Genomic DNA, 12817 nt, shown 5'->3' on the forward strand with positions numbered 1-12817 from the left:
GTGGATTTGCACTGAACTTCAAGAACTTGAACTATAAAAATCTAGATCTTAACACTGACAAACAGGCATTGCAAATTAAGATTTTTGAATAAAAATATACAAAGAAATGATGGGTTAGTTATTTTGATAAAACTCTGAAATCATGTTTTTAAGCAACATTGGCTTTAAGTGAATTCTTATATCCACAGAGGTGACAATTTCAAATGTCAAAATGAAGCTCCACAAATTGTATTGAGTGCAGTATCTTTCGTACAGGATAAAGTTAAACCTTGTATCCAAGTATTTGCATTTTTAAATCCAAGTATTTTAACTGTTTAAGTGTTAGAGCATTTATATCTTTGGAATAGATTTGCAATATATTTTTCTAATTATCTTTGACCAGACAGTGCAATAGATTTCATATTAATTGTTCACAGGATCCTAAAGAGCGACTTGGGTGTCAATCACAGACAGGGTTTGCTGACATCCAGACTCATACCTTTTTCCGCAGCATAGACTGGGATCTGGTGAGTAATAAATCTTGGCAGGCTGTCAATCATTTGTTGATCTTGATGGACAGATAGCCTTCCAGATTCCATGCCTTGCCTCATGGAGATAATCAAATGACCTCTTGATATATCGTTATTCTTATAGAAAAGGCACGTTGCTCTGGCATAATTGATTTATGAGGGAATAATAATAATCTGATAATAACCTGAATCATATCATTCTTATTTTGTGGACTATTAATGGTAATATATCCATGAACTTAAATAATTGTGACCAAAGAATGAATTACTGCATCTTATCCAATAAAACTGGGCTAAGGATTAGACAGGTAAGTTTTACTTCGGAATATGTACTTATGGCTGAATAATACACTCAGATATTTCCCTGCAAAATCACTTGTTTATCCAGAAAACTGTTCATTTGAATGGAAGACTTTTTTTTAACTAAGGAAAGAAAAATGAACAGACACAGCAGTGGAATTCACACATTGTAGTTCTGTGTCATTGACCCTTGACATGATGATGATCTCAGAGCACTCCGTATCAGTAAAAGCAGGAAATAAAACTGGATTAGTTAGTTAAATGTTATAATTTAATATAGTTATAATGTCCTCTCAGTAATCTAACTTTTTAACAGACTTTGAGAAATAAAGCAACTGCAGCCAATCAAGAATGCTTGAAAGCAAGAAGGAGTTGCCTTTACATCAGTGCTTGTAGACCAGAGGAACAAGAATATATCTTCTAGGTCCTATAATCACCAATAAACTTGACTTTTCCAACATAACATCTATGTGAACTGCCTTCTCCTTATCCCCCACCACTACCATCTGCTTCCCCCTGCCATGAACACCATTGGCTCCCTCAAACAATTGCTATCTGCTCCCCACCAACCTTCCATCTGTTTTCCACAACCCCACCATCTGTTCTTTCTCCTGTCCTTCACTCCATCCCAACCCATCTTCCACATTCTGGATGCTGTCCTTGTGATCCAGATTCCCCTGCTACATTCTCTATCACACTACCCCACTGCACCTTCCTGGCATTGTAGGTGTCAGTCTTTTGAATTGACTTCTGGCTGAAAGGTGTCTATGGTGTTGCAGGTTGCTTGTAGGTAGGAACACCAAAATAAACAAATCACTTCCCACTATTTACCCCACAATCCATAACTTGCTGTAATTCCAACCTTAATACCCTGACCCTGCTTCTATACTAAACTTACCTGCAGCTTAAAATCAAGAGTAATTTATCAGCTGAAATAACTGCTTCACTCCAGGTCTGTTTAGTGGAAAGTACACTTACATCTTTCATGCAAATCATTTTAAGATGTCCATGTTGCTGTTAAAAGAGAAGACATTTCTATTTGTGAATTATTTTTAACCAGTGTTACTAATCTGAAAGCCACAGGAATTAGAATACTGCTGCTGTTCTAATGAATATAACAGTTGGAGCTAGTACTTGTTGAGAGGAGAATGACCTGCTTAGAGATTAGTGTACCGAGAAGGTATTACTGTTGTAGATTTCTCTTCCTACTTCAGCTACATTAGGTAAGGCAGAACATTGTCACCTTTGGATAATAATTTAGTTGTCAAGAGCTTAAAGGGACCACAATGGCAGTGGCAACAGTTTGGTTACCATTGTGAAGGAACACAGATAATGATTTAGTAATCATGTAGCCTCAATAAGTTAATGTGACTTCTCTATCTTTTCTACTTCCATTATGAGTAGTAGGACTAATGAGATAGTTTTAAAAATAAAAAATAGATAACCAAGAAGAAAAGCTATTCCTTCAGCTACAAAAGAGGGGGAGAAAAAACAGAATAAACATAAATACTGTCATACCTGGAATTTTAAGATTTTTAGATTGAGGGAAGTAAAATGCTGAACAGTTTTGATGTCCTGGAAGTGAATGGGAATAAAAGAGGATGCGGGAGACACAAATGATTCATCTGGACCCAATAACAAAACTTCCAGAATAGTAATGGGTCAGAACATTTTCATAAAGAACCTTCCTACTCTTGGTAAATATCTCAAAATTAGCTATGAATAAGGGTAGTTTTCAGTGCCATACTGCCAGAATATTACTTTAAATAAAAAGCAGACTTTTTTGGCATACATTTAATTTTAATTTATTCCTGCAAGAATATTTTCACCTTGATTTTTAATACATGAATGACTTGGTTTACATTACTATTTCTCAGTAGGATACCTTCATTCCTGGTTCACATATTTCCTTCTGAAGGACGCAAATATCAATCCATGTATGCACACTCTGCTATTCCCTGCATCGGGTATCAGCAGGTGGTGATTTGTGAATGCTAACTGCCATAGCAACAAATAGATTGTCAGGGTGTAAGCCATCTGAGTAGAATCCATGCCTGCTTTACGCTGCAGCATTTCTCACTTCAACTTAATGTGGAACCTACCCTTCCAGAGTGTGGGGTACTTTTGGAAGGTAGAATTCAGTCTGGTCATACTGTGATTGGAAGGAAAGTTCGAGTGGATGCTGAGTTCATTTTGGAGTCCAACTGGTTGTGTAAATGAGGTACTGAATGTCCCAATCTGTCACAGTGTCACTTGAGGAATCTTTGTGCCTGGCCTGGTTGTATCTTGTTAACGTCTGCATGGATTGCGTTTCTTTGAGCTGCTCATAAACTCTGAGGTTTGGATTATCTTTTGGACTGACACTGTAAATGACAAGAGATTTGCAAATCAGCCTCCTGAAAGCACTTTATAGAAACTGATAAAGAACTTTATAGGTACTAAAATGAAACACTTTGCCCAAAGCTAATCTGCAGAAAAACACTCCCTTTGTTATTTACTATATATAAAAAATATAGAAAAAAAATCATTTACAAAGGATGTAATTACATTGTAATATAGCTTTCTATTGAAAGTGAAGTTAACAATGTGTCAAAATCTCTCTTTATTTCAAGGCAAGTTGATGTTCAATGGTGTTTCTTATAAACAAATTTGCAACATCTGAAAAAGCATATTATTAACACAATTAATATAACCTGTATTGAATTCTGGCCATATAAGCTTTCAGAATTCTATGTTGTTAGTCTGCTTAGCTCTGCTTCTTTATTTCTTTGTACCCATTTTGATGTTAACTAAGGTGAAAAATTGTTGATCCTACATTATGAGGAATGGTTCAAGAGGAATGATTGGTGTAGATCTAAATATCTACAAACGTAATATTATTATAGTTGACTAAGTGGCACTTGAGCACTTGACCTGGAGAGCACTGTGTCAGTCACAGAGGTTAGAGTAATGTTTGGACTAATGTTATGAACAAGACATAATGCGAAAGCTTTGGATGAAAGAAACATGCAACAAGTATGGAAAGGCATGATTTTGTACAAAAAGTGAGGAGATCATAATATACTACTTGGAGTAGGGAAGCTAGATCTAGAATTGCCTAAGAATAAGGAAGCTTAAATTAAGTATTAATCCAGAACCAAGCTAACTATGTGACTGAAAATACTTATGACTATCTCACAAAACTAATATAGAGACTTGTAAAATTTCACTCTATTTTAAATATAGATTGGACAAAAGACAAAATTGTTACTCCAAATCACCACTGATAATAGCATATTATAAGAATAATGTCAGTTTAGTAGCCATTGACTGTTGACAGTAATCTGTACCTTCCATCCAAGTTTTTTTTTAAAAATCAAAGATTTGGTGCAAAATTGTCATTAAAGGAGCAATTGTTCTTCTTCACGAGTAGACCAATGAACTGATTTTAGTGATGTGTAGCCATGAGTCAGGTGGGGCTGTGGGAAATCTTGTACAAGTATGCTCTGTGATGGGGAAAGACAGTTCATCTCCATCAAATTGCCCAATGCATTTTAATCAATTGTCATTTCAGCCATATCCACATTTTACTGGTAAATATCAACAAGTCAAGTAATTCCACAGTGTCATCAAACATGAACATCCTAAACTCAACAGTGAAGGCTTAAACTTTCAATACGTTCTGCTGCTGACGCAGAAGAGATGGATCTTGCTAAGCTGACAAGCATTTATAGTTGGATTTTTTTTTTCAGATCAAGCTCCCAGGTTAGACCTGGGACAAATTTACTCGGCCATTGGTTTCAAAGGAGATAGTGAGGCTGTGGGAAAGTAAGATAAAGTACATTAAGGTTTGCTTAAATCAATGGTAGTTTGTTTAATATATTCAATGATTTAATTGTTTTAGTTTTTCTTCAGTTTCTCTAATTCTTTATTCTCCTTTTAATACCCCTTACCAGTTTTTGATTGTCAGAGGCAGTCAAAAACATTTAAAATCGTAACAACCTAGCCAAGATTTTTATATCAATCCATTATATTGTCTGAATTTTTGCTGTCACTTGGACTCTATGTCTGTGTTGTTCACCTCTGGGATGCTTCACTCCAGTAAAGTAAGACCTCTATATCTGGAACTTTGGAAGAATAGCATTTGTGTGAGGCAGGCAAAAATTAGGCCATAATGTTCATTAATACTGTTTACACTATCTTCCACCTCTGTGGAATTGCAAATGTGTTCACACAAATGCTACTCAGCAGATGTTTAAAATGCGACTGAAATATTTCAATTTGTCTTAAACCACCTCCAGTTTATCAATCTTTCACACTGCAGGATTTCAATATTCACACTGATATTCTGATTTTTGTAGCCCACCATCTGTGCAGTATTCTTCTGTCTTGATGTATCTATTGCAACATAGTGTGCCCAATGCCCCTCTTAAATTCCAGTATCTTCCTATCCCAGACTCGTGCAGCAAATTAATAGGCTTCTTAATCTCTGATATTGCTGGAGATGGGCTTCTAGTGGAAAGCATTAATGCTTGCATCATCCTATTCATCTGTTTTTAAGAAAAGATTATTCTGAACTTTCTGAGCAAAGATGTCAGCTTTTAATTGAAAGATCCAGGCCATTATATATTGTATATTTTTTTCTGAGGTGCCTTCTATTAGATGAGAAAAATTAAACAAGAATATTGTCAGAGTGGTTTGATCCGTGAATTAATTTGGCACGATAGCCATTTATTTTCTGTTGCAAGAACAACAAAGAATGTATTTTATTCATAATATTGAAAAACACTTAATTGATCTTTATACTAATTTAATCAATGTGACAAATCAGCACCATTTTTCTTGTTCTACTTTTAAGTTGATAGAATTGTTTCTGTTGCAATACTATATGTAAGCACTAATTAATTAAAATATTAATAAAATCATTTATTATGTAGCTTCCTTTTCAAGTAATTTTCACACTATTACGCTTGATGTCATACTTGATGAATGTTCACTAGCAGTAAGGTTAATCCTATGAATATTAATAAAGGTCCTATGGAGTTAATTTCACATTAATCATCTTTTTGGCTGCTTTCAGTTATTGGATAAAGGTAAATTTTATAGACTCAGTATCTGGAGAAAGTGACTAATGCTGGTGTTGAAGTTTCTCCTCAGTCTAAACAACTTGATTCTTTAGTTGTGTCTCCTTCTCTTCCCTTGAGCCAGTGTCTCTGAGGTCAATTATTGTATGTTAACTGGATTAAATTCATTCAGTGCAAATCGGACATCGAATCTATGGCATTCCAGAGGAAAAGTTTGTCCACCAGGTCACTGAAGGGAGGATACTGCCTAAATGAATAGAATTATTTCCTACAACTTCCTTGATCTCTCAATGAATTTTCAAGTTCCTTGTCATTCAACCATACATCACGTGTACAGCTAAACAAAATGTCATAACTCTGGGGCCTCAGTACTGCACATATAGTCACACAGCACATAGAGTTACAATAAAGCACAACACAGTCACAAAATAATATTAGCACAAGACCCTGAGTGGCATGGCCTGAAGATTGATTGTGCATGTAATGTTGTCCTGGAGCTGATGTTTGCAAGAATAAGCACATGGAAGTTCCTCATCTCGCGCTGGGTCAGGGACAGATGAAGGTAATTCAATTTGTTTTCCAGGGAGCAAATACTGGAGAGCAGTATTGACGGGAGAGCCAGCCTGCAGAGGTTATCCTTTTAACCTAGCACAGATTCCAGAGTGCTCTCTCACTATTCTTTTGGGTAGAATAATAAAAGTGAAGTTTTTATGGTTCAGCAAGTTTATGCAGTTATCAACAGAACTGATGACACTTGGCTGATCCAAATTTGGTGTCATTTTCTAATGAGCTAACTACATCAAAGTTACTCAGATAAAATGCCCTTCTTGCTTGGAGCTCATGAAAACTGAGTTATTTTCAAGGGGGAGGCAGGAGTGAAATGGAATGGTTTAAGAAGCTCAGAAAAACAAGCGTTTATTTTAAAGTTAAAGCTTTAGAGAAGCGACAGTCAATGTAGACCGGCAAGAACATGAGTGTTGAGGGAGTGTGATGGCAAAGATGTTTATAAAGATTGTAACACAAACACAAAAAATTTTGCAGATGCTGGAAATCCAAAGAAACAGACACAACATGCTGGAGGAACTCAACAGGCCAGGCAGCATCTATAGAAAAGAGTACAAATACAAGTGTATATTTGTCTCAGAGTTCTGTGAGCAATGTTGATGAACAAAATCCATGCCCTAATTGATGTAATTCGGCACAATATAACACAGTTTTTATATATCTACAAAATGCAGTGCAGTTAGTCATCCAGCCTATTCCAACAGCATTTTCCATACCCACTCCCACAACAACAGTGATAGAAGAAAGCAGTAGGAGCATAGCAACATCACCAATTGTGTGTTCTCCTTCAAGCTGCAAACCATCCTGTCTTGGTACGTTATTATTGTTATTTTAATATTACAGGAGTTTAAAGTGAGAGTATTATCAGCAAGAGGGCAATGATACTTCATGGAAACAGCTTGCACCAACTTTACCAGGGCAGTTAAGGATGGGCAATAAATGCTGGCCTTGCCAATGACGTCTAGATCCCAGAAATGAATGAATGAATGAATAAAAAGGTCATGGTTTGTATTTTTGCCTAGAACATTGAAATACTTGCATCATCACCACGGCCCTGAAAACAAACAAACACACACACACACACACACACACACACACACACACACACACACTCTCAGTCACTCACTCACTCACTCACTCACAATCTTGTCCTGTAATCACAAAGCCATACCCATACTGGTCTTGGGGAACAGTGTCCCAATTTCTCTTTACCACACAATGAGGAATAAATTATTTGTTGGAATGCAGACTCATAGATGTGGTGATAAGTTGATTTTCATCGTTAGTTCTAGTCAGTGATTTCACTGAGAGTGAAGAGTATAGAAAATGGTGAGAGAAGCCCAGTGGCTATGGCATTGACTGTCTTCCATTACATAGGTTGCATATTTCCTGTTTAAGCTGGATCAGCCACCACTACCTGGAGTGGTCTGAGGGCTAATTTCAGGTTGATAATTTTGAAAGGAAGGTTGACCTTTTGGAGTTTTGAGAAAAGTTTGGGTGAATGATGAATATATACTCAGTGGCCACTTTAGTAGGTACAGGAGTGGAACCCTGCTGCTGTAGCCCATCCACCTCAGCCTATTGACGTGTTGTGCATTCAGAGAAGCTCTTCTGCAACTACCATTGTAACACAGGGTTATTTGAGTCACAGTTACCTTTCTGACCTCTCTCATTCAAAAGGCATTTTTCTCACAGACTTGCCACTCAATGGATGTTTTTTGTATTTCGCACCATTTTCTATAAACTCTGGAGGCTGTTGTGCATGAAAATCCCAGGAGTTCAGCAGTTTCTGAGATACTCAAACCACTGTCTGGCACCAACAATCATTCCACAGTCAGTCACTTAGATCATGTTTCTTCCCCATTCTGATATTTTGTCAGAGCAACTGTACTTCTTAACCGTGTCTGCATGCTTTTATGCATTGAGTTGCTGCCACATGATTGACTGATTAGATATTTACATTAAAGAGCTGGTTACAGATGTACCTAATAATGTGGCTCCTGAATATAGATAATTGGGGTGAATTGGTAAAATCTGAGTCACTGATTCAGAGGGAAGTAGAAAATGTGAGGAATAACCATGGCAAGAACAGTTAATAATTTACCTCCACTAATCCCATTTATTGAAAATTGTCTATAGGAATTAGCATGATATTCTCTTTATAAATAGCGATCTTATTTGGAACTTCAGTTGCTCTTTACATTGCTTTGATATCTCAGAAAGGATGTGTTGTCATTGGAGAGAGTCCAGAGGAGGTTCACGAAGATGATTCCGGGAATGAAAGGGTTAACTTATGAGGAGCGTTTGGCAGCTTTGGGCCTGTACTCACTAGAATTTAGAAGAATGTGGAAAGGATGTTTCCTATGGTGGGAGTATCCAGAACTAGAGGGCATAGAGGGCATAGCCTCAAATTTGAGGGATGATCTTTTAGAACAGAGGTAAGGAGGAATTTTTTTAGCCAGAGAGTCATGACTCTGTGGAATGTTCTGCCTCAGACTGCGGTGGAGGCCAAGACCGTGGGTATATTTAAAATGGAAGTTGATAGTTTCATGATCGGTGTGCATCAAAGAATATGGCGGGAAGGCAGGTGTATGAGATTGAGTGAGATCTGGGATCAGCCATGATGGAATGACGGAGCAGACTTGGTGGACAGAATGGCCTAATTCTTTTCCTGTGTCTTATGGTCTTATATTTTCTTTTGACAGGACTGGATTAGTATGTGATTTTTTTAAAAGCATTTTTAATATACGATATTTCTGTTCTTGCAAGTTTTTTAATCTATTCAATATACATAATTGATTTACTTGTTTATTTTTTTTTCTCTGCTAGATTAGGTATTGCATTGAACTGCTGCTGCTAAGTCAACAAATTTCATGTCACATGCCGGTGATAATAAACCTGATTCTGATTCTGATTCTATTAAACATACTCTTTGAAAAGAATTCTTCAGACATGGTAGAACATGATATAACATCCCAACGGTTATGATGGAGGAAATTTGTTAATTCCAATTTGACAAAGACATGCACAATTTGGTCTTTGACATTCTGGAATGATCATAGTGTGTCATAGCTACCAGCTGCCTGTTCACTTGTTTCCTGCTGGGCAAGATTATTGCACACAAAGCAGAAAGAAATTACGCATAGCCTGTCAAAGTGAATGTTTTTAGAATGACAGTCTGTTAGATTTTTGATTGTTAACACCTAATAAGAGTACCATCAGGATATTACTATATTATATTTCTTACATTTTAAGTAGATGTATTGCTCTAAAGATAGTTGGATTCAGGGATTCAGTCATAGAAGAACTTAGTATTTCTAATCAAGTACCTTATTAAATTAATTAGTTTTAGCACAAAGATTTCATATCAGGGCTGCAAAATTGACTTCTTTGAGACTTTTTTTCCAAATTGCACCAGAATATACAGAAACATTAAATTTTAGCTACTAATTAATTGTCGATGCATGTTAAATTTTGACTGGTTCAGTGTTTCTGTGAGCAAGGCAGTGCTTAAGTATACTGACTATTGTTTTCTTGAACAACCCTGTCCTATTTCTAGTCAGTTTTTATTCATTACTTTTAATTATTTCTATCATTATTTTATTTTCTTGTCAAGATATGAATATGAATGTGCTAAGAAAATGTTTTGCCTGTCTTGTGATTCTTGAAAAAAATCCTGAATTTTATTTTCAAATTTAACACTGCACTGTTTGTAAACTAAAATAATGCAAAAGCTGAAAGTCAGAAATACAGTCGAGGAAATACAGGACCAGGAAGATAGAGCCTGTAAATAGGTAAATAACAGGTATCATTTCATGTGTAACCTTGCATTAGGAGCAGAAAGTGGGGAAAAAAAGCAAGCCTTTCATAAAATGCAACAAGTACTGGGGGGGAAGAGGGTGACAGGTAAAAATGGGAGCCATCAAGTAAACAAAAGCTGAGGAACAAAAGTCCTAATTTAAATAAAGCATTAACTTAAAACGTTAACTTCATTTCTCTTTTGCCCCAGGTGCTCCTCGGCCATAATTTTAGGAATATGTTTCAGTATATTTGTATATTGCTGGCTATAATTTAAACCAATATTTCCATTTAATACTGAACAAAAAAACAGCACTTTCTAGAAATCTGAAGTATAAATGGACCACAGTAGAAACAGAGCAGTTCAGTCAGAATTTGCGAAGAGAATAGACTTTAACATTTCAGGTTACATCTTTCCTTGGAACGTCTTACATGATGTTATACTAAACAACTGCCAGTTTGTGATATAAATCATCTTTTCATATTCATCAGTTTCTTTCTGTTTTTCTCCCCATATTCTCTATACTGCATGCAATCTGGCTTAGAAAGAGTCTATCTCTGAAATGATGCTTTCTGTTTTCAAAAATTATGTTTTTATTTTAGCTTCCCTATATAAAGAGGTCAAGGTACATTAAAACTCCAATAATCCAGCAAGCTTTAGACTTTTAATAATGCAGAACTAACAGATTTCCAGACCTGAAGATGAGTCTCAGCCTGAAACGTTGACTGTTTACTCTTTTCTGTAGATGATGCCTGACCTGCTGAGTTCCTCCAGCATTTTGTGTGTGTTGCTTTGGATTTCCAGTATCTGAAGATTTTTTTGTGTTTGAGATTTTCCAGACTGTGACGTTATTTGAAAGATTACTCCAACACACCGTTTTAACGTAGTAGACAGTAGAATAGTAAATTTCCAGGAAACACACTGAGGTCAAAGGGAGCAGGGTAGTAGGACCATGCAACATTTTGGCCTTTAAGTTTCAGTTGGTCATAACCCTACCCAGGATACTGACACCTAAATTCCATCTTCACATCCAGTCCACACAGCTGACCTCATGTTTTACAATAGTAGGTCAATAGTGTGCTGAGTCCTAAATGGCGAGATGCCAAACAATCAAGCAATCAAATACCAGACTGTACATGTTTAGGATTAATGTAAAATGTTTTGGAGTCTGGACTCATCTTAAACTCTGAATTTGAAGTTAAGCACTAAACTAATTCTGAATCAGTTCAGTGGAGTCCCTGTCAAGAATATCCAATACCAGCCTGGACCCAACCTCTGTGAAGGAGGGATACATACTAAACCTGGCAACACACATCAAAGTTGCTGGTGAACGCAGCAGGCCAGGCAGCATCTCTAGGAAGAGGTACAGTCGACGTTTCAGGCCGAGATCCTTCGTCCTGACACGTCGACTGTACCTCTTCCTAGAGATGCTGCCTGGCCTGCTGCTTTCACCAGCAACTTTGATGTGTGTTGCTTGAATTTCCAGCATCTGCAGAATTCCTGTTGTTTGCATACTAAACCTTTATTGGAACGAGTGTATCAGATTCTGATGGTACTAGAATTGATGGGATGTATGTCTGCTTATTTCTCTGTTGTCAATTCAGAATCAAAATCAAGTTTATTATCACCGGCATGTGACATGAAATTTGTTAACGTAGCATCAGCATTTCAATGCAATACATAATATAGAAGAAAGAATAAATAAATAAATTGATTACAGTATAAGTATATTGAATGATTAAAAATTGTTTTAAAAAACAAATAATATAAAAAAGTGAGGTAGTGTTCAAAGGTTCAATGTCCACTTAGGAATCGGATGGCAGAGGGGAAGAAGCTGTTCTTGAATTGCTGAGTGTGTGCCTTCAGGCTTCTGTATCTCCTACCTGATGGTAATAGTGAGAAAAAGGCATGCCCTGGGTGCTGGAGGTCCTTAATAATGGACGCCGCCTTTCTGAGACACCGCTCCCTAAAGATGTCCTTGGTACTTTGTAGGTTAGTGCCCAAGATGGAGCTGACTAGACTTTCAACCTTTTTCAGCTTCTTTCAGTCCTGTGCAGGAGCCCCTCCATGCCAGATGGTTATGCAGCCTGTCAGAATGCTCTCCACGGTACAACTATACAAGTTTTTGAGTGTATTTGTTGACATGCCAAATCTCTTCAGACTCCTAATAAAGTATAGCTGCTATCTTGCCTTCTTTATAACTACATCAATATGTTGGGACCAGGTTAGATCCTCAGAGATCTTGACATCCAGGAACTTGAAGCTGCTCACTCTCTCCACTTCTGATCCCTCTGTGAGGATTGGTATGTGCTCCTTCGTTTTACCCTTCCTGAAGTCCACAATCACTCTTTCATCTTACTGACGTTGAGTGCCAGATTGTTGCTGCGGCACCTTTCCACTAGTTGGCATATCTCACTCCTGTATGCCCTTTTGTCACCACCTGAGATTCTACCAACAATGGTTGTATCATCAGCAAATTTATAGATGGTATTTGAGCTATGTCTAGCCACACAGTCATGTGTATACAGAGAGTAGAGCAGTGGGCTAAGCACACACCCCTGAGGTGCGCCAGTGTTGATCGT

The 12817-nt window shown here is 37.1% G+C and overlaps 1 protein-coding gene across 2 annotated transcripts in view; it reads left to right on the top strand.

Annotated features, from left to right (window-relative positions):
* prkcz (protein kinase C, zeta) overlaps window positions 1–12817 on the top strand; it is a 395150-nt gene that overhangs the window by 300215 nt on the left and 82118 nt on the right. For both annotated transcript variants that reach the window (XM_063033456.1, XM_063033457.1), the window contains one exon: window positions 417–506. In XM_063033456.1, the coding sequence (XP_062889526.1) occupies window positions 417–506 (90 nt within the window). The remainder of the gene's footprint in view (window positions 1–416; window positions 507–12817) is intronic.

Source organism: Mobula hypostoma, chromosome 25, assembly GCF_963921235.1.
Source record: "Mobula hypostoma chromosome 25, sMobHyp1.1, whole genome shotgun sequence".
Classification (NCBI taxonomy): Eukaryota; Metazoa; Chordata; class Chondrichthyes; order Myliobatiformes; family Myliobatidae; genus Mobula; species Mobula hypostoma.